The following is a 21,974-nucleotide window of genomic DNA, read 5'->3' as shown; positions in this document are numbered from 1 at the left end:
GAAAAGAGAGAGAGAGAGATGGGTCAGACAGGTGAGACAGGGACCGAAGCACGGGGCAGGTCTGGATTTTCCCTGTGTGGGTACCCAGAAGTGCCAGCACAGTCAGAGAGCACGCTGCCATCTTCCCCCATCCTACCTGACTGCTGAAAGGCTGAGCCTCGGTAGCCAGGGTCCTTCTGAAGCTGGATCTCCTTCAGAGAGAAGATGGAGACATCTGGGAGAGGGGACAGAGAGCGAAGTCAGTTGGCCGAGCCGCAGCCAGCAGGGATGGCAGCGCAGCACTGCGTCCCTCTTGCTCTGCATCACCCTGCCCCAAGTTTCCCTTGCTCTCCCACCCCACTTTGCTGCAGGAGCACTCAAGCAAAGGCATGCAGCATCCACAGAGCTGGCTGTGCCCTCGGGCTGCGCTGCAGTGCTGCTCCATGCCCCTGGGTGAGGGGCCCACGCACACTTACTGTCGGGCAGGACGTGCACCCTCTCCCCGAGGCTCTTGAAGTACGGATGCCGCAGGGCCACCTCTGCTGAAATCCGGCTCTTGGCTTCATACTGCACAAAGGCCAAGAGGAAGGCAATTACACAGCCTGCAGTGCACACCTGTGTGCCTGCTCACACCAGAGTGCCCGCAAGGTGTGCACCCCAAGCCATTTCGTGTGCTGCACGGGTGACGGCGTGTCCAAATGCTTTGCACATCGCTGCACCATTGGTACGTGCACGAGGGACAGCTGGGACTCCCTCAGCGGGTTTGGGACAGCAGCTGTGTGGATAGGGCTTATGCTGCACTCACAGCCCCTTTCCCTGCCCCCAAAATCAGGGTGAGGGCACGGCATCCCTTTGCCATCCACCAGCTCCGCGCTGGTGCTTACCAGGAGGAGGTTCATCAGCAAGTCAATGCCGTCTGAGTCCAACCTGAGAAGAAGAAATACAAACTGGAGTGCTGTTATTGCACCTGGGGGACGCTGCAATCAGCAACACGAGGCACGGGAGCGGGGAGAACCGGGACCTCCCGCACACAGCTGCACTCAGCATCACACCCAGCAGGTGAACCCAACGCCCCCAGCTCCCATTTCGGAGCAGCGCCGGGCTGCCCCGCGCCTCCGCATCTGTGCTCGGGGGGGCGGAGCGGGGAGGGGGGGGTGGGGGATTACCTCGGGGCGTGATTGATTAACGGCTGCGCGCGGTACTGCGTGAAGTTGTACGCCCTGAACTCCTCGTTGGACGTTATCCCCGGCCAGGTGTCTTCTGTCGGTGTTCCTGGGAGGGAGGGGGGGGGAAGGGGAACGTCTCACCGGCTGCGGGAACAACAGCTTCACCGTCCCAGCGCTCCCCCCCCCCCCACCGCCCCATTGGGGACTCGCGCGGCACCGCCGCACTCAGCGCTCTGTCCCGGAGCGCATCGCTGCGCTTTGTCACCGCTGCCCTCCCGCGGGCGCTCGGGGCACGGCAGCACGCTCACCCAAGAGCCGGAAGATGAGATGCAGCTCCTCCTTCACCGTGGAGCCGGGGAACATGGGCCGCCCGGTCACCATCTCGTAGTGGATGCACCCCACGCCCCTGCGGCAGTGATGGAAGAGCGGCGTCAGTGAGAGGGGAAAGCCGTGGGACGCACCGCCCCCCACGGCAGGGCAGGGGGAGATCGGCTCCAGGATGCGGATCTGCGCCCGTCCGCCCCGCTCTGAAGGGATGGAGCCGCAGAGGGCGCAGAGAACAACCCGTGGAGAACCCAGCGCCATCCCACGGGATGGATGGGAACGCCCCGCAGAGCCTCACCACATATCGATGGGGGTGGAATACTCGGTGGATCCCAGCAGGACGTCGGGGGGTCGGTACCAAAGCGTGACCACCTCGTTGGAATACGTTTTGGTAGGCACCGACTTGGCTCTGGCGAGGCCTGGAGGTGGAGGGAGGGGCGTGAAGTGCTGCATCCCCCCCAGGGCAGCGGCTCAGGGATGGGACAGCACTGTGCAGAGGTGCTCCCGAGCGGGTAGAAAACGGCCATGCAACCCCAGCACGTTAAAAATCACTGCTGGAGAACGTCATCCCAGGCTGCTTATGGGGTCCCCCTCTCCGTTCCAAGGGCAGTGAAGCTGCTGCCAGCTGTGTGTTTGCCCAACGGGACCATGAATGCTCTGCCCTCCCCACCCCACGTACCGAAGTCGGCCAGCTTGAGCTCTCCTCTCTCGTTGATGAGCAGGTTCTGGGGTTTGAGGTCCCGGTGTAGGATCTTCCTCTCGTGACAGTAGGACAGGCCACGCAGCAGCTGGAACATGAAGATCTGGGGGGGCATAGGGGGTGGGCAGTGTCTCAAAGGACACAGGGCCAGGGGAGAGCCCATAACGCAGGGGATGCCCATAGGAATGGCAAGGCCCGACTCACCTTCACGTTGTGCACGCTCATCAGGTTCCCACAGTTATCCAGGTACTGCTTGAGGTCGTTTTCCTGCAACGAGGAGCGCCCATCAGCCTGCAGTCCCCTCCTTCCCTGCTCCCCCCCGATCAGAACCGCGGCGTCTCCCCAACACACCAGGTACTCGAAGACCAGCGTGAGGGAGCGCTCCGTGTGGATGATATCATGCAGGGTGACGATGTTGGCGTGCTTGAGGTTCTTCAGCAGTGACACTGCGGGGACAGGAGGCAGCAGGTTGGGACAGCGTGACCTGGGTGCCACGTGGGACATCCCCAAGGGCTGGGGGTAGGAAATGCCCCCCCCCACCCCCAGGGGTCTTTACCTTCCCGGATGGCGGTGCATGGAGCCCCTTCCTCGTGCTCCAGGCGGATCTCCTTCAGTGCCACCAGGTTTTCTGTCAGCTTGCTGCGCCCCTTGAAGACAGTGGCATAAGTGCCCTGTGGGGAGAGAGAGGGCGTGAGGGGCATGAGGAGCTGGGCAGGTGGGTGCCCGGCTGTGGGGGTGGCACAATAGGGATCCGCTCCATAACGTCTGCAGGAAGGATCATTGGAAGCTAAAGGGCTGGAGCCCATCATTTCCATTCTATGATTTATCGTAGTCCTCCCAGCCTCCTTTAAATCCTCGTGGGGGTCTCAGCACCTCCTTACCTCGCCCAGTTTGTCCAGTTTAACATAGGTCTCCATCTTCCCAAACCCGATATCCGACTGTAAGAGAAAAAGGACAGCGTCACCATGAGGATCTAAACGGTGTGGGGCTGGATGGGGAACACCAGGAGGGGATTGCTGTGGGGACGATCAATCACGTCCCACGTGGAGTCTGCGTGCATCCATCAGAGCACCATCACAGCCAACTGCAGCAGCTGATGCCCTTTGTGTCAGAGCAGAGCAATGGGACCCTGTGGCAAAGCCCTGCCCTTTTCTTGAGTGCTTCCCTACGTGCTGCCCTTTGCTGCAACTCCCTTTGCTTCTGTGTGCTCTTCCAGTCAAGTGTGAAAGAGACATTTCCCCGTTTGGAACAGGGACTCGTTGTTGTATTGCTGAGACCTGCCTGCGTGTTCCCAGCGATGGGCAACCACTGCAAGGCCCTCCCAGCTGACCCCTCACACTGCAGCTCTGCAGGGACACCGCCTCGCTCCCTTGGGGTCACTCACATCCCATGGCAGGGGTTGTTTCCCAGCGCTACAGGACCCAAAACCAGGAGCAAACTGCAGCTCCTGGAGCTGCCGTTCTCTCCTTTCCTCCTTCCTCACCAACAGGAGTGCCATATCTGAAGGTGCTGCTGAAACCTCACCACCATGACTGTGTGCTCCCGAGCAGCAGGACGTGTCTTTGCAATTTGCAAACAGGGCACTGTGCTTTTGCTCCTACGTATGCTGATGCTCTGCAGTCAAGAAACTGAAACGTCAGCATTAATGCAAGGGGTAATTCATTATTTATCCACATTTGCATTTCCATCGGCAGAGGCTCCAGCATTTGCGGCACCGCAGGAGGTTCCCCACCTCCTCTTCCCTGGAAGGTGAAGGGCTGGGAGAGAAGCCAGCTGTGTGCAAGGTGAGCAATGTGCAGGCTGGGGATTGGCATATGTAGGAGCAGCACAGGGCAAGGTGCATATGTGCGTGTGCACAGGTGTATGTGCATGCACGGGAATGTGCACTGTGCAGAAAGGGGTTTGCACTGCGTGTGCCTCAGTGCAAGGGAGCTCACGCCAGAGGGACGCGGCTGCATGGGTGGGTGGCAATCAGCACACACGTCTTGTGTGCACACGGCGAGATGCTGTGCTGTGACTTACGAGGGATGCCCGCCGTGACATCCTGCTGAGCGTCTTGGGGAACTCCGGGCTCTCCATCTGCAGCTTCTGCAGGAACTCGGGGGGCAGTCGGATGTCCATAGGCAGGGAGAGGCGCTTGCTGACATCCTGCAGAGAGCGTAGAGGGGGAAGGTGAGGAGAGCAGCCGGGGAAAGGAGGAGCCATGATGTCAATGGGGCAGCAACTGGGGTGACAGCTGCGGCACCTTCAAGCCCAGCACTTGCCTCCGTGGAGAAGCGGCGCTGGGTGCTGCTGCGGTAGCGTACGGCCATCGGGGATTGGCCCTCCATGTCGGGTGGGGAGATGGCTGTGGGGTCGGCTCTGATGTCCCTGTCCAGCTGTCCCAGCTGCAGGTGCCCTTGGGCCAGGTCTGAGGACAAAGAAAAAGGAGGGAGAGCTGCTGGGAGGCAGCAAACGCTTTGCTTTGGGGAAAAGGGAGAGAGAGAAGGGCAGGGAGGTCCAGAGATGTGCCAGGGCCATGAGGAAGTCCCTTCCCATCCTGTTCCACTGCTGCTCTTAGCCACACACAGCCCTGAGCAACACAGAAGCTCCCTTGGAAACCAAAGCAATTGGGACAGGGGAGGTTTAGGTTGGATATGAGGAGGGAGTTTTTCACCCAGAGGGTGGTGACGCACTGAACAGGTTGCCCAAGGAGGCTGTGGATGCCCCATCCCTGCAGGCATTCAAGGCCAGGCTGGATGTGGCTCTGGGCAGCCTGGGCTGCTGGTTGGCGACCCTGCACATAGCAGGGGGTTGGAACTGATGAGCACTATGGTCCTTTTCAACCCAGGCCATTCTCTGATTCTATGACTCCAGGTGTGAAGCCACATTGAGCTCAAGGAACCTCCTTGCAGAAAGGAGCAAAAAAACCAGAGCAAAGCGTGGCACTGAGCTCCCCCTGGTCTACAGCTTGAGGCTCACACGTCTCCCCACTCGGTAATGAACGGCTGGTTAGTAGGAAGTGCATTTCTCCCATTCGCAGGGGGCTGCTTCCAGAGGGGCTGTTTGAGGGCAGGCAGAGCTAACTGGGAGTGCTGGGATGAAGGCCATCCCTCTCTGTGCCTAATGCAGATTTGGGCTCCCGTTCCCCGTGCGTGCTCTGCAGCCAGAGATGATCTCATTGCTGAGGATGGAAGGGGATGGCTGGCTTTTGCAGGAGGGCTGGGATCTGGCTGCTCATTGCTCATCTGATGGATGGGAGGTGACAGGCAAGTGACCTGGGAAAAAATGCAGTTTCCTGCCATGGTCACTGTATACAAGGGGATCTGTGAGCTAAGGGGCGCGGGGTGTCCTCTGCAGACAGCCTATGCCCACAGCAGGGGTGCAGCCTGTGCCAGTGGGGCTGGCAGCAGCTGAAACCGTGCCAGGAGGTTCTGTAGGGCTGGGCAGGGGGGCACGGAGCACCCCTTCCCCCAGGAGCACCACAGGGCTCCGATCCCTGTCCCTTTCTGGCCATCTGTGCAGGCACAGCTCGGAGCCCTGCGCTAAGCACAGGTAGCACGGATCGCTTAAGCTGGATCGACCCTTTTCACCTTGCTCCCGTCCTAAGCAAATTATCTGAACTAAAACCAAAGAGTAACACCAGAATGATGGCAGTTCGACTCATCCGTTTTAAAGATCAGTTTGGGTGAAGCTGTGCTGGGCCATAAGGACACAAATCCAACGTCCTCCCGGTCGAGGATGCAGCCTGGCCCCAGGAGCAGCAAATAAGAGCAGTGTCTGCACCCACCCGCAGTGCCACCTCCGTCTGCAGCAGCATCACCCAGGTGTGCAGATGCAGAGGCCCATTCCATTCCGCCCAGCATTTCGTGTGCATCACAGTGAGCTCTGACAGCCTGCAAGTAATGAGGCTGCATGGGATATCAAAGCAAATTAAAGCGAGACCGCAGACACAGCAGCTGCCTCTGCCTTCTTTTTTTTTTTCCTATTTTTTTTTTTAATATAAATATATTTAAACACTGCCTCTGCCAAAACAAGCTTTGATCTCCCAAGGAGAAGGGCCTGAACCCTTTGCTGCCTGCACGACTCAGAACTTTTAATTACTTTGCTAAGCATGAGCTCTCCGCTCAAAGCTGTTTCAAGGCAGGGCAGTGCTCGGATCGCGGGTCATCCATCCTCTTTCCTCCCACACAGCGTTGCTGCTTTGCAGCCCCGTGCTCTGACAGCCAGGCTTAGCTCTGATTTATGCCCTTGCATGAGCCCTTGTTTGGCCTCTGAGGACTCAGAAATGGTGCAGGCCCTCATCAAGGATCTGATGCTGCTCAGAGCTCTCCTTAACCCAGGACTCTTCTCCTACCCAAGGAAAGGCTGTGGTACGATGGAGATGTATGGCAGCGTGGGGGCACGTGGGACACCCTGAGGCTGCGTTGGACTCCCCGGGGTGACACTGCCTGGGTCAGGATGGGCCCACACTGGGAAGCTGTTTGCTTTTCCATTCGCTGGCTCTGCCTCCCCAAACCTCCCTTTACCAGCCCCCATGGCTGGCAGCAGGGCTCTGAGAATGGGAGGATGGAGAACACGGGGCTGGGGATCCCCCACTGCACCCCAGTGGAGGAGGTAGGTGTCAGCCCACATCTTTTCCCATTGCCAGAGGCACTGCACGCTCTGTTGGAGCATCCCATCTCCTGGGCTCTGCGTCCCCGGGGACACATGGAGACACCCGAGGAGAGGCTGCTGTGATCCAGGAGTGTTGACAGCCTTTGAGCTCCGATGCTGGAGGGAAAACAGAACCTGAGAACAGCTTCCCACAGTGCTGTGTGAGGTGAGAAAAGAAACTGATGCTGGTGCTGATCTGTGGGTGAAGCATTCCTGGCCATGGGGAGAAGCCAGGAGCTGGCTCGGGCGCGTGGCTGAGATTAGGGGCACCATGGAAGTGACTCTTGGGGGTGTTTACATCCCAAAGGGCATCACCCAGGAGGGAGGAGCAGTGTGCACATGGCTATGGCAGAGGGCTGTATGGCACGGGGCTGTGGGTGGGGGGCTCCCTTACTCTGCTGCATCCCCAGCTCCACGCAGGGTGATCTGATCACAGCACAGCGCTGCCAAACACCAGTCCAGCCTTTGCCCAGTGCTCTCTGTCCCGGCTCAGCTGACTCTGGCTTTGCCCTGTTTCCTCCCCACCTTCAGGAGAGAGGCCGAAAGGCAGAGGACAGGCAACTGCTGCACGCACTGGTTTGCAGAGGAAGTGCTGTGACCAAAGCTTCATTAAAGCAGAAGAGGGAAACTGCCTCTCCAGCAGCTCAGCTGGCACAGCACAGGTAATGAGCCCAGCGCCCAGCAGCCCCCGGGGGGTAACAGCAGCAGCAGCTGTCAGCACCCGCGGCCCTCTGAGCCCTGCACTGTGTTACCCCCACGGCTTCTGCACATCTAATTAAGGGCTCGGGTCTAATTATAGCCCCAGCTGTTTGCCGGGGTGTGAGGGGAGGGGTGTGAAGCGATGCTGCTGAGGGCAGCTGGGGTGTCTGCGGGGGTCTGAGGAGTGGCATCAGCTGCAGGAGAGAGGAAAGGCAGCTCAGATCAGCCCCTGCATCTCCTCTTTGAAGCAGAGCCCATCCCTCCCTGCTGGGGCAGGTGCAAGTGCCAGGCAGTTACATCACTTGCATGCAGTTACATCAATTGCTTGCAGCGATTGTGGCTGCAGGACGAGGGGGAAAAAAGCACCAGCACGACCTGAGTGGAGCTCAGAGCACTGACACACGAGCCCATGTCAGGGCTGCTGTGGGTGGCAAAGCACACGGTGTGACACTGCAGGCAGTTTGACCCTCAACCTGCAGCACTGAGCTCCCCCTGGGGAAGAACACAGCCCGGCTCTCCCAGGTTTGCTGTCTGCAGCTCTCTGCTCTCTGCCTGCCCAGCCTTGCTCTGAACCCACCGCCTTGGATCCTGCCCCAGGAGAAGGCTGTGGGTCCGGCAGGGGGAGGGCACCCCCCAGTTTCACACTCCCCACCTTCACCACCGATGTGTCATCCCCCCGTGCAAACACACCTTGCCCTCCTCCTCCTCTCCCTCTGAGGCCATAAATCTCCCTTCAGAGCACATTTAACAACAGGGTGTTGCTAATCCCACCGCCTCCATGGGGAAAGCAGCCCGGGCAGCGGGGCAGCATCCTGCCAGGCCCCAACCCCTTACCCTCATTCCTCTGGTTGTTGAGCTGGTTGAACTGCTCTGTGAACTCCGTCAGCGACTCCTCGATGGTCTCTGTCCGAGGAACTGAGAGTGAGAACCTCCTCTTGAAGTTCTTCATCTTGTTCATTTTACCTCGTGAGCTGCAGGGAAGGGGAGAGAGGGGTGGTTGTGGGGTGGGACGGTCCCACAGCTCCCCCATCATTGGGGTCGGCAGCACCCAGACCCACACGTCTCCCCCACTGGGATCCCCAGGCATCAGCAGGGGATGGGGACCTTGGTGTCATTGAGTGCATGGGGCTTTTCGGAGCCAATTGCCAGAGGTGAACCCAGGGCAGAGCTGTGGACACTGAGATATGAGATTCAGCACGGGCTGTGCTTGGAAACTGCAGGAATGCCTGGAAAAGGGAACAGCAGGGCAGGAGCAGAAGAAAAGTGAGAAGGAATAATAAACAGTGATGGAAAAGATGCAATACCATCCTGTGCAAGGCACACCTTTCCCATGGCAGCCTGGTCTCCTCACTTTCCCTATGCAAGAAAAGCTTCCCAAAGGTGCTGGGGGGAGCTGGACCAACGGGGGGTCCCAAAAAAGGGTGATGCTCCGAGCTCAGCCTGCTCCCATTGACTCACATCCTGGGCTGTGGGATGGGAGGCACTGGGATCTCCTTAAGCCAGAGATCTGCTTAAAGCCGTAAAACCCTTAAATGAAGAAAACCCTCAGGGGACACGTGGCACAGCTCACTGGGCAGCCACACGAGCAGCTTGCTCTCAGCATCCCCACCTTGAGGCTCACACACAGCCCCAGGTGGAACCGTGCAGTGGGAGCACACAGCTCTGCAGCACCAGCCTTGCTCTGCCCTGTTCCCAGCAATGCACAGTCCTGCTCCCAGCAAACAGAATGCACCTGCAGACATCAGTCTCCCCCACGCAGGGAGGTCCCTCCTTGCAGACCCTAACCCTAACCTGGCTGCTGGGCTCTGAGGGGGGTGCAGTAAGGGGGAGCTCAGCCCTTGGGACCAAACAGGCACTCCTGCTCCTGGGTGGCCCCACTGCCAGCCCCCCCACCCCAGGCTGGTCAGCACAAACCCGGGTGATTGCATTCCAGACTGATGCGATCAGACACAGCATCGCAGAGCCGATGCATCGCGTCGCCAGGGCAACGGGAACACTTGGGTTGACATGCTGGCATCCCAAAGCTTAAAAGATTACCATCAGCAATGCAAACAGTGCTGCGAGGCACGGCCTCCCACTGCACTGCCATCCCCCCCAAATCCTTGGGATTCACCCGGGCCCCGCTCAGTACTGAGCAACCCACACCTCACACACCTTTAGGGATGCAAAACCCCACAGCTGAAGGATCAGTGTGCCCGGAGCCAAGGCAGGATGCACTGCTTGGCTGGGGGTGGGATGGGAGGCGTGAGGCTGCTTGGAGTTGCAAAGTGAGCAAGGAGGATGCTGAGCACATCCATCAGCCATTTCAATGTTTCCTCAGCACTGCAGGGACGTGCTTTGATGACCAAGATGCTGACACTGATGAATGCTGCATTAACAAAGGGTCCAGGCTGGTGCTTTTCTCATGGCCAAGAATGGCTGAGGTTGGAAGGGACCAACAGAGGTCACGTCACCCAAACCCTACTCAGCAGAGCACATCACCCTGGATCACGTCCTGAAGGTTTTGATGTACCTCCAAGGAAGGAGACTCCACAGCCTCTCTGGGCAGCCTGTTCCAGATTCACCCCACCTTCAGATGGGACTTCCAACTCTTCAGTTTGTGCCCATTTCTCATTGGAGCCCACCAACAGGTGAGTCTGACCCCGTCCTCTTGACACCATCCCTTCAGATTCTTGGAGACGTCAATCAGATCCCCCTGAGCCTCCTCTCCTCCAGGCAGAACAGGTCCTGCTCCTCCCTGAGGGACTCTGCAGCCCCTCCATCGCTTCCCCACACCTCCCATGCCCATTGACAGCAATCAACCCACAGCAATGGGACAAAGTCCTGGCAGGGAGCAGCAGGGGACAGCCAGGACAACACCCCGCACAGCAGCACCTGGAGGATGGGGAAGGTGCTGAGCACCACAACACCCCACAGTCCCAGGACCAGGGAAAACACAGGGAATAACCCAGATATCCCACCTGGAGGTGGAGGAAGAAGGAGTGGGTGATGGAAATGGCTTTGTCCGTCTCCTCCCCTCTCTGCCCATCCTCCTCTAGCAGTACCAAAGCTTTAGAAGACAAACACCTGAGCACTGAATTGATGCTCCAGATCACCCCAAGTCCTTCCCTCCCTCCTTCCCTGCAGTGCCAGCAGCTGCTAAATATAAACCTCCTCGAAGAGGAAGCGGGGTGGGGTAAAAATAGCAGCAGCGGCCTCTCCTGCTATGCACGGGGCTCCTCCTTATCTTTATGGCTCTGTGTAATTGGCGCTGTTCTTTTCCAGCTTCACCTGGACCTACTTGGCATCTGGCAACGGGGTCCACGTGAGAGGGTTTGACGGATGGAGGCTGTGGGGCCGTCTGTGCTTTCGGTCTTCCCATGGGACGGGAGCTCACCCTGCCCTGCGTGGCCACCAGGTGCCCCAAGGTTGGGATGCGCTCCCCCCGGCACACAGCATCCCACCTCCCTGCTCCCAGCCCTGCGGGCAGGAGGGCACCCTGACCCCATATGGGCTGTGAGGGGCTTTGTCCCCATACTGGGGACAACCCGTGACTGTGTTTCCCTTAGGAGAAGGCAGCCCAGCTACAGAAGCAGCCCGGCCCTTTCCCACGCTATGGATTTCAAAGGAAGACTTGCTCGCCATTGCCTGCATCCCAACTATTTTAGCAGCAGTGCACCAAAGGAAGCGGGGGCACTCAGTGACTTCCTGCAAGTCGGTGATGCTCGCGAAGCAAAGCAATGACATCCCTCATTTTACAGCCTCAAAGCGCCAGGGAATTAAGGCAGCCCTGGGCTGCAAGCATCCCTGGGATGGAGCGAGGAGGGGAGCAGTGGTCTGAAACAGCACGAAGGAATTCAGGCATCAACAGGCAGAAATGAAATCACTCCGGCTGGAAGCTGGCCAGGGAGAAAAGCCAGGATGAAAGCCAGCAGCGTGAATGATCCGCGTTTGCTGTAACACAGGCAGATAGGAACTACTTGGCTAAAACACTTCAAAGGGCCCAAAGCTGCATCCCGTCAGGAAAGCGCATCACATGACTGAGAGTGGATGTTAACAGCTCTTTAAAGCTGCATTTGCTGCACTCGCAGCGATGTGCTCAGCAAACTGCTCCCATAGGCACTGGGGATGGGGCTGTGCACGTGGACTGCTTCCCTTTGTACAGCAAAACTCTCTGGCTCTCCTCCGTGCGACTTCGGAGCCACGTATTTCGGGCACAGCTTCAATACGAAGCTCTCCCCTTCCTCCTTCAGCACAGTGCTGGGCTTGCAGGGAACCACTTCATTCCTTTCCACAAACAAGGGAACGACTTCGGGGAAATGGTGGCTTCTGCTGGTAGGGCCCTATTTGCTCAGCAAACACCTCTATCACGCAGAGCCACACGTGGCCATGGGGCCGAGCAGATGGCGTGCACAGGAGCCAGGTGAGGACGTGGCCCTCCTCACATCACATAGCAAGGCATGGAGGCAGCAGTCAGCACCAGTGCAGTGCAGCGCTGGCGTGCAGAAAGGTGATGCTGCATGCTCTGCAGCAGCTGGGAATCCAGTGGGGCAGGGAAGGAAAGCAGCCCCCTCCCACCACCTAATGCACTGCTCAGCTGTCGGCGTGGAGTCCTCTCCCTGCTGCTCACGCCCTGCAACAGATGCTGCAGAGCAGAGCACAGCCCAAATCCATTCGTTTGGAGGGATGGGGCTGATCCAGGAGCCAGCACAGCCCTGCACCCTGGGACAGGCAGCAGTCCCTGCCCATCGCACAGAGCTCCCAGCTCCTCCCTGCTGCTGAACTCTGCTACGTGGAGCTCCGACGCTTCCCTTCCCCCACGCAGGGAGCAAAGCGCTGCACCAGGAGGTGGTGGTCCTGCAGGAGGGGAGCACCATCAGTTCCTACCCATCTGCAGCAGCCCTGCAGCAAGCAGCACAGCCATCATCCCACAGCAGTGACTGTGCTGGGCGGGATTGGAAATGGAGCTTTGGGTCCCCAGGGAGTCCATCCATCCATCCTTGTGCTGCAATCTTTCCCTCTCCTGTAATCACGGAAGCCAATAGAACAGATGCAGAGCACCAGGAATGCAATGACGGCAGCCAGGAGTTTCCTGTCCTCTCTTCTCAGAGGGGATTTGGGAGGAGAAATGATCCTGCAGCAAATGCACAAGGCTGGCTTCCAATCCAGCTCACTGCGTGCATTGCTTTCCCCCACTGTAAATCAATGGTGATGCATCCTTCCTCTCTTCTCCTCGGCGATGGGACCCCTGTGGGATGCTCTGCTTGCAGTGCAGCTTCATTCCCGTTTGTCTCCATCCCAACAAGGAGCCCAGTAATGAGGGCACACAGAGGGGTTTGTTCCACTCCTGCCACACCACAGCCCTGCGCGATGCGCTCAGCTCTGCCCGGCCCGTGGTGAGATCAGGGCAGCTCCCAGGAAGGCACCAAAACGACCCTCATTATTCCAGCAGCCACAAAACACTGCGTGCTTATTCCTCGCTGGAGCAAAACCTGACAGCAGTGCCCAGCGTTGGGCTGCAGCCACAACACAGTGCCAGTGGGCTGCGTGCACCGCAGCATCTCAATGCCCTCACTGTTGGAAGGTGCCAGCAGCCCTATGGTACAGCCCCTGCCCCACGGCTCAGCACATCCCATGCTCCGACAGACTGAGCGCTGCTGCAGGGGGTTGAGTTGTCCTCCCCCTTTTCTGTGACCCTCTTTCTCCTTTCAGCCCTTCACGAGCACCGGGATGCACAGCACGGGCAGGAAAATGGGCACAGACCCTGGGGGTGAAGGATGCTCCGGGAGCACCGAGCTTCTGGGGAACCCTATGGGAGAAGATCCCTTGCATTAGGGCACACCTGCATTCCCTCCCCACGGGGCGCGTAGGGTCTGACGGCTTCTTAATTACCACTTATTCTCTTGTGTTTTTTTTTTTTTCCCCCTTTTCTTTCTTAATTAGAGCTTTCCTTCCTTCCTGCAGCCCACACACAACTCCCAGAGCTCCTGGAAAGGGAGCAGGGGAAGCCCTCCCTCTCTAACAGAGAGCACTGCAGCTTTCCTCCCATGACCCACGGCCTCATCCACCGGTTACAAAGGCATTGGGGAGGGGGTTCAGAGCTGCTGCCCTGCAGCTGTGCAGGGAATGGCTGCAGGCATTCTGAGAGGGGTTATTTAGGGAAGCAGAAAGCACACCCTGCACACCCGATAGCCACGTGGAATTTGAGAAATGCAGCCACCTCTGGTGCAAGGAGAAATGAAATGGGGAGGGAGGGTGGGACAGAAAGGGGCGTGCAACGAATGGGTGGAGGGATGAAGGAAGGGTCGGATCCCTGCAAAAAGCCATGCAAAGGGCCCATGCTATCACAGGACCTCTCTTCCCAGGGAAAAGGCTTGAACACAAACAGAAGCACAGCGTTTCTAAGAAGCACCACCAGCGCCCAAAGCAACGCACAGCTCAGCCCTTCGCCACGCGTTGTCGAGGAGCTCTGCTCTGCTCCATTGCGTTGCATTGCCAAACAGCCCAGCCCTCACCTGCTGCAGACAGCTGCACCCCTCTGCATGCCTCCAGCACCCGGTCGGGCACTCTGTGCCCATCTAGCAATGGGAGGAGCTGCTGCAGGGACTGTGCAAACAGCTTCGGGGGGATTAAGGCTCCTTCCGACCGTGGCAAGCTCAGACCCAGCAGCTTCTTGGCACTAATGAAGCAGCTCCCCGCTGCACTCACACAGATCTTTGTGCTGCAACAGGGAAAGTAGCACATGCAGACGGTGCTCCTGACCTATTTCTCCCCACTCCAGCACAGCTCTGAGCTGAGTTCCCCCCCAGGACCACGCTCTGGAGCAGCAGTACCACGGCTCGGCATTAGGCACATAAAACTCTTTGCAGCGGGGTTGCAAATCTGTTTTATTTAAAGCTCTGGGATAGTCACATGATAGCAAGGTAGTGAGCAAACACTGCAAGTCCCCTTCCTGCCAAGGGCTGCACTAAGCTGCTATTTAATCTTAAACCTGTTGTGCACCTCGGAGGGCTTTGCACACGTGTGCATGCATTTCTCACCCGGATGCTCTCTCCCTCTTTCAACATTCAGCTTTGGCTTGGAGGGATCCGGGCGCCCCTTCCACCCCTCTGCTGCTCAGATCTCTGTGCTGATACAACAGCTCCTGATTTCTGCACACAAAGCGTTTCCACTTTGCAAAGAGCCCGGGGTTGGGCAACAGCATGAAAACCAGCACTGAGGCCATGCGCAGGGCAGGGATGACACAGAAGCACTGAGCATCCCAAGGCGAGGCGTGCAGAGCTCCTCCTGCTCCACCCAATTGCTGCCCCTTAGGAACCCACTGTCCTTCTGCACCGCCTGGAGGAACCTTCCCACCATTAAACCCAACCCGGACCTGCCTGCATCTCAGGTATAGATAGAAACAGATTAAGCACGCCCTGGTGCCCGCAGCCCTCTGCTCACTTCCCTATGGAGGGCAACATTTCATGCCTATCTGGGAACTCGATGAGCACACGCTGTTCAGATAAACCTTGTTCCTTGTTAAACTGTAAATAACGTCTGCTTTGGCAAGCCAAGCCCCAGCACGGCGCCCTGAAAGTCGCAGTGTCACCATGAGCACAGCAGGCAGAGTCAGTGGGTTTTAACACCCTGAATGGTGCTCTTTTCTCCAGCCCCATCTTCTCGCTCCCGTCCATCTCCTTCACTCCCTGCCCCACTTCTCTCCTGCACACCCACAGCTCCGGCGTCCTTGTGAGCAGTGAGCACTCCTGCAGCAGCCTTGGGAAGTGGGGGAGATAACAGAGCCCTGCAGAGGTCAAGGGAGTGAAGGAGGGAGGGACCTCGTGCAGGAAGACACACAGCCAGACCCATTGCTTGGATGCTGCTGTGCACAGATGGGCGCCGCAAGCACTGAGCGGAGGGAGGGGGGCCCTGGGAGCGCATCCTGAAGCAATCCTGTTTTACCCCCGAATCAAACCGTGTCCACAGATCCACGTGGTGCTCAGGCACTGAGCCAAGGGGACTCCGAGCTCAGCGGGACGCAGGGCTGCGGCACAGCAGCGTTCAAAGCTCACTGGCTGCATTCAGCTCCGTCCCTCTCCTGCCCCGTGAGCTGATAAGCTGCGTGCTTTGAGATAAGGGAGGATCATAACCCTGAGAGCTGAAGGGACAGGAAAGGAGGCCTGGCCCACACATGAGCCAAGCTGAATGCCCGGCTGAATCCTTATCTCCCTCACACTGCAGCGTGCGCAGCAACAACCTGCGCCCGCACCGCTGCTATCATAGCGCAATTAGTTGCACAATTAATCGTTAATAAGGAGGGATTGGAAGGGATTAAGGATTTAAATAGAACACATGCTGCTAATGGTACTTGATAACAACGTGCCTTCTCCTGCAGATACGGTGCTGTGTCTTCATGGAACTGAAGGGGCTCCATTGGACCTTTGCACTTCTTGCATGTAGGAAATGCCCATGTCCCCGTGCTGTGGGCACAGCAGCAGCTCTCAATGCTGAGCAGCACTCAGACCCACACAGAGAAGTTTTCTGCCTCAAATCAGTGATAAAACAAGCAGAAAAGCAAACCTTGTGGCTCCTTGGAGCAGGGCAGCCGGAAGCAACCCTGGGATGGAAGCGCCTGCAGCACAGCGTGGCTCTGCTGACGTTTCCTGGTGATAAGCAGCATTCCAGACTCTGCTCTTCCTCCAGAAAGGAGAACACACCGGTGCTGTGCTGGCCCGTGGTCCCATCAGCAGGGAGGAGCGCCACAGGCTCTGCGTGCTCCCCTGGGTCTAATGGGACCCCAAAGGATGTGCAGCTCCACTCGGGACATGTGCCACCATGGGCAGTCCCCACGGTGTGACACCACCAGCAGCTTGCCCCCAACCTGCTGCTGGGACACACAGAGCCTTTCATCCCCAGGGCTGTTCATTTCCCTCCTCTGGCCGCTGCCACAACGCACAGCATCAATGCTCTTGCTGTAGGGGCAAGCCAACAGCGATCTGCCCCTGGATGAGGCCACCTCCAAGCAGGATCCTGCCAAGGGGGCCCTCCCCGTGGCCACAGCTGCTCCCTGCAGAGGGAACACTGCCCTTCAGTCCCCCAGTGGCAAATGCCACCAGCAAGCTGCAGCCACAGGCCACCTCGGTGCATTGCTCTGGGAGCCCAGCAGGCACTGCTGCCATCAGATCCCACCCCGATGGGCAAAATACAAAGGACAGATGAGAACAGGCTGGGATTTGTGAGACACAGCTCGTTCCACACCTCCCGTACCTCCTACGTGCTGTGGCACTGTGATTATTCTGCAGTAATTAGTTAATAATTACAAGCTGACCAGCCCTTGGGAACATCCGTAGCAGAAGGAGCACGACGTGCCTTAGGCTGAATGCAGATTTCCTTACAGCTTTAATCACGGCTTCAATGTGAGGCACGGATGCCAGAAAGGCTTTTCAGCCCGCAGTAACACAGGGGCAGTTCCCACCTCTCTGCCTGCTGCAGGACAGCAGCTGTGCTGTGGATTTGGCCATTACCCCATGGATGGGGATGGGAGGTATGGGGACTCACCCAACAGTGTGATCCTGCTATGAAACCGGAGGGGATGTGTGATGCTCGCAGCCCTGCCGATGACAGAAGGGCCATGCATTGTGCTCCTGAGGGCTGACATCAGCAATCAGTGCTGATTTGCACCACTTGAGCGCCCGGTGAAGCATGGCAGGGTGGAGTTTAACCTCCCGACAGGGGCAGATGCAACGGGAGGACATTTCCTGGGTGAAAAGAGGTCACCTCCGCTGCTGCAGCGCCCTTCAAACCAGCTATAGAGCCTGAAGCACTATAAGGATCCAAAGCACGGCTCCTAGCAGGATCTACACCTCCAGCACTGCATAATATGAGCCTTTCCTCCAAACATTTCAAGCCATGCCATAAACCCAACCTCCAGGTGATGCTCCATGCTGGAAAAACACCCCCCACGTGGATTTTGATGCACGTATGTCTTCACAGGTGCAGAGCTCAGGCTCCCATTCATACGCTGCATGTGATGCTCAACAGCACAGTTGGCTTCAGGTGCAGACAGTGCTGGGGAGAATAGGGGGAGATGGAGACAATGGGGGGTTTGCAGCTACGCCCAATGGGGGTCATAAATCACAGCCCTGAGTGGTTCCAGCACGTCAGCACTTATCAAATGATTCACTGGATGGAGCAAAGATAGCATCTCTTCCCTGTGCACGAAGGACAAGGCAGCGAATCTCACCCTGCTCCATCCTGGTTCACTTCCTCCTCTCTGCACCCCAAGCAGCAAAGCCCTGCACGTTCCCACAGTACCAGGCACTGACAGCACTGCCTCACCAGTTTGCTCCTTGGGTAATATATGGTTTTCGTTCTGTTGGCCCCAGGGATCGAGGGTGCAAAAGGCAGCGATGGGAAACAGCCCCTGCTTCAGAATGGCCTCGATTTCAGTCTGCATGGGGAGATATAAGGGAAGAACAGCATGGGGCTCACAGCAGCGTGTGCAGCCAGAGATGCTCTGAAGCACCTCCACCTGAGCTGCTGTAGGGATCCAGTTCCCAAAAAAGCAATGAGCATTAATCTTGGAAAAGAGCAGGTCAAACAGCCTCCAGTTCCACAGCGGGAGCACTTCTAAGCTATTTATCCTTCCAGCATGGCAAGGGCAGTGCCTGGTGTCAAAGGGGGGCATAGGAACACAGGCAACTCCTGCAACTGCAGCTCCAACTGCAACTGCAGCTCCAACTGTAACTCCAACTGCAACTGCAACTGCAGCTCCATCTGCAACTACACCTGCAGCTCCAACTGCAACTGCAGCTCCATCTGCAACTACACCTGCAGCTCCAACTGCAACTGCAGCTCCAACTGCAACTGCAACTGCAGCTCCATCTGCAACTACACCTGCAGCTCCAACTGCAACTGCAGCTCCAACTGCAACTACACCTGCAGCTCCAACTGCAACTGCAGCTCCATCTGCAACTACACCTGCAGCTCCATCTGCAACTGCAACTGCAGCTCCATCTGCAACTGCAACTGCAGCTCCATCTGCAACTACACCTGCAGCTCCAACTGCAACTACACCTGCAGCTCCAACTGCAACTGCAACTGCAGCTCCAACTGCAGCTCCAGGAACTCCCCCCCCACATCACAGCCTGCACTCTGGCTACTCTTAAAACCGTGGGTCATTCCACATTCAGCACAAGTGGGAATGTTAAGAAGAGCCCAGCTGCTGCTCAGCTGGATCGGTGGGGCTGAGATCTGTGGGCATTTCCCTGCAGGAATGGGGAGCACTTGGACTGTCTGCAAAGGTCTGCTCTTAGCTGTGGTGGCCTGGAGCTCATTCCTAACACAGTGAGAAAACCCATAAGGCAAGAGAATACAGCTCTCTGGTCGTGACTGGAGATAAAGCATGGCTAAGCCTCAGAAAGGAGGGAGGCAGAGAAAGAACAGGGGAGATGAGATACTGAAGCCGTGTCTGCTGCACAGACGAACCCACAGCCATCTCTGCAGGCTCTGCTCTGTGGCTTGAAAACAATTTCAGCCCTTCGCTGCTCCTGGCTGAGCCACGCTGGCCAGACAAAGCAGCACAGGATTGCGAGAGGCTGAGCAAACAAGCAGATGAGCAGCACTGGCTGCAAGGCACAATGCTACCTGCAAAGAAACCTCCCTTGGACAGAGAGCAAAAGATGCTTCGCCTGATTACAGATCGACTCTGCAAAGTTAATTGTTCGCCAGATTGTAATCTGGGCTTTCACATCTGCATTAATCAACAGGTCGCTCTCTGCTGGCGGTTTTCCCCTCTACAAACAGGAGTTAAGTGGGAGAAAAGCAGATCCTGCATGTTGAACCCCTGCACGGGCAGAGCCTGCTGAAAGCAGGGGCCCCTGGAAGCACAGACCTTTTGTTCTTCTGCCTGCATGGATGTAAACCGAGCCTGTGCCGTGCAGCAGTGACAGAGGTGACCTCTCAGGGTTTCAGTGCACCCATTACCCACAGCAAAACTGACTCCAAGCTCTGCAGCTGGCCCAGGGACCCCATCCTGCTGCCAATGCCAGGGAGATGCTGCTTCGCCTCAGCTCTCCTGAGCGTGGAATGAGAGCGTGGGAGGCCTTTACAGAGCATAAACCCTCCTGGAAACTCCTCTGGTTATTTGGACACGACTCCAAACACGTGTCCCAGGTTTTCTGGAGGTTCTCATTGCTCCTGGCCCAAACCTCAGCACTGTGAGGAAGCCAGAGGAATGTCTCAGGGTTTACAAGGAATGGCTGAGCAGTGATTTCTCTCCAGCAGCCCGGGCCTAGGGGATAAGTTCAGTGGAAACTGCAGTGCTGATGTTTGAATGCATGCATAAAGCAAATGCACAAGTTTCTGCCGCCCTCCTAAGTCAGGGGACCGAGCAAAGCAGGGATGCTCATGGACTCAGAGCAAAATGCTGCAGCACCCGGAGCAAACCATTTCGCCTCTCTGCTTTGCCCAGATGCAAAACGAAGCTGCCGTCATCTATCTTATCCAGTGACAGCACCAGCACCAGAAGGCAGAACCCATCTCCTCCTGCAGCCCAGCCCGTGCCCAGCTGTGATGAGCAATGCAGAACCACGGCAATAAACGTGTATGAAAAGCAGGAGCTGGAGATTCAGAACGGCAGGGCACACCTGCTGCATTTCAGTCACCTGTAATGCATGAATATGTGACACCACCACTTTGCTCTTTGTCACTGCTCAGCGCTGCCTGTCTGAAGGGTCCATTCAAGGGACCACAAAGAGTGCTTGTTTGGTGCAAGGGGCCCTCCCAGCACTGAAACAAGTGTTTTCGTGCTTCCATGCCCATCTCTGCCAGCATCCCAGGGCTTTACAGAGCTCGGGGAGCAAGGCTCTGAGAACAAAGCAAGGTCAAGTGTTAACAGATGGTGAACTGAGACGTGGGGATGCAGGGATGGGTCCAATGGCAGAGGCAGACTGCTGGAGTGCTGCTCTTTAACCACAGCATTTCTCCTCTCTTTCGAGCAGTTAAGAGAGGATGGACTCGCAGGTTCCCAGCTTCTGTTCCTGCCTCTTGCATCCAGCTCTTGAGCACACCACATCCCATTGCCATGCCTGTATCTCCTCCTGGGAGGAAAGGATGCGTGGTTTGGTGTTTGCATCAAGGGAATCTTCTCAGGATCACAGGAACCGGTGCTGACGGGGTGACCCAGATGCCCCATCACCACCCTGTGAGGCCGAAGGCAGAACTCCACATGCACTTCTCCCATTCCAGCTCTATGTTAGCACACACCAAAGCTCTACACACTGCCCTTTTACCATGCAGGAGGTGATTAGAGCCTATTTCCTTGCAGGATGAGGGTCCTGGAAGAGGCACTTTCCCTTCTACATCTCATCCAGAGGCACAGCTTTCTGCCCTCTGCTTGCTCAGACCTCTTTCCCTTTGGGCACCTTTCCAACCCCCAGCACACACGCACACACACACACACCTCGTGCTGTGCATTTAGTTAACGCAGAGTGCAAATAAAGCCCCACGGCAGCCCCAGGCCTGACTGCTGCTTGCAGAGTTCATGCCACAGCCGTGCCCAGCAGCCTTGCACGCTCATTGCATCTCTTTTCGCAGACAGAAGAGCCAGTTTAAAGATGGACCGGCACAGGGCTGGCATGGCACAGACACACGTTCTTACTGTGGTTACTGCTGGGGGGGGGGGGAGGGGAGGGGAGCAGTGGTGTTGGGGATGGTGTTGCACACCCAGGAACTTATCTGAGCAACAGGCACAGCTCCTTCTGACAGCCCCAAAAACGCAGCTCAAGGAGCAATCAGTTCAGCCCATTGCAAGCAGCCCTGGGAACTTTCGCCCGGAGGGATGGATGCGTGCCCACCCCCCGCAGCCCCCGCTGAAAGCAAGGCTGAATAGGGTGCCCTGAAGCACCGAAACACGCGCAGGGATCCCTTCCAGAAATTCCTCCAGCGCTCGGTGTGCAGCTGAACACCCCCCTCCCCCCACCTCCAACTTTTGCCGTGTCCCCTCCCCTACCGCTTCGTGCCCGAACTGCCCCAAACCGAACAAGGCTGATGGCCCCCAGCACGGCCGCAGCCCCGCACTCACCGCACCGCGGGCAGAGCGCGGCTCCCCTCCTTCCTCCTTCCTCGCCGGGGTGCGGGGACGGGCGGGGGCGGCGCTGCGGGGCCGAGCCGGGGTCGGGAATGGGTGCGGGGCGGGGAGCTGCGGGTGCTGGAAGCGGGGCGGTACCGGCGGCGGTGTCGGAAGCGGTGCCGGTTTCGGTTCTGGTGCTGAAAGCGGAGCGGTGCCGGAGCTGCAGGACGCGGAGCAGCGTTGGCGTCGCTTCTGGTGCTGGAACCGGAACGGTATCGGTGCCGGAGCTAAAAGCGGAGCGTTGCCTCCGCAGGACCCGGAGCGGTGCCGTTGTCGGTGCCGGTGCTGGAAGCGGAGCGCTGCCGCCGCAGGACCCGGTGCGGTGCCGGCCGCTCTCCCCGCTCCGCTCCGCTCCGTTCCGTTCCGCTCCGTTCCGCTC

At 57.8% G+C, this 21,974-nt stretch overlaps 1 protein-coding gene across 3 annotated transcripts in view; it reads right to left on the bottom strand.

Annotated features, from left to right (window-relative positions):
- The window catches only part of CDK18 (cyclin dependent kinase 18), a 25,006-nt gene extending 3,032 nt beyond the window's left edge, over positions 1–21,974 (bottom strand). Inside the window, exons 1-15 of one of the 3 annotated variants that reach the window (XM_015299082.4) lie at positions 21,548–21,974; positions 8,338–8,474; positions 4,434–4,579; positions 4,192–4,317; positions 3,051–3,107; positions 2,726–2,840; positions 2,521–2,615; positions 2,374–2,436; positions 2,149–2,272; positions 1,768–1,888; positions 1,454–1,551; positions 1,146–1,251; positions 864–906; positions 456–546; positions 137–214 (exon numbers count right to left, since the gene is read on the bottom strand). In XM_015299082.4, the coding sequence (XP_015154568.1) occupies positions 137–214; positions 456–546; positions 864–906; positions 1,146–1,251; positions 1,454–1,551; positions 1,768–1,888; positions 2,149–2,272; positions 2,374–2,436; positions 2,521–2,615; positions 2,726–2,840; positions 3,051–3,107; positions 4,192–4,317; positions 4,434–4,579; positions 8,338–8,461 (1,387 nt within the window). In that variant the 5' untranslated portion in view covers positions 8,462–8,474; positions 21,548–21,974. Of the gene's footprint in view, positions 1–136; positions 215–455; positions 547–863; positions 907–1,145; positions 1,252–1,453; positions 1,552–1,767; positions 1,889–2,148; positions 2,273–2,373; positions 2,437–2,520; positions 2,616–2,725; positions 2,841–3,050; positions 3,108–4,191; positions 4,318–4,433; positions 4,580–8,337; positions 8,475–13,997; positions 14,069–17,022; positions 17,134–21,547 lie in introns of those variants that run through there. The other 2 variants (XM_046904256.1, XM_001234977.7) reach the window with 2 other exon arrangements.

This window comes from Gallus gallus, chromosome 26 (genome assembly GCF_016699485.2).
Source record: "Gallus gallus isolate bGalGal1 chromosome 26, bGalGal1.mat.broiler.GRCg7b, whole genome shotgun sequence".
NCBI classification, from domain to species: domain Eukaryota; kingdom Metazoa; phylum Chordata; class Aves; order Galliformes; family Phasianidae; genus Gallus; species Gallus gallus.
The sequence above is the reverse complement of the archived record's forward strand: the minus strand, read 5'-3'. Positions and strand labels throughout refer to the sequence as shown.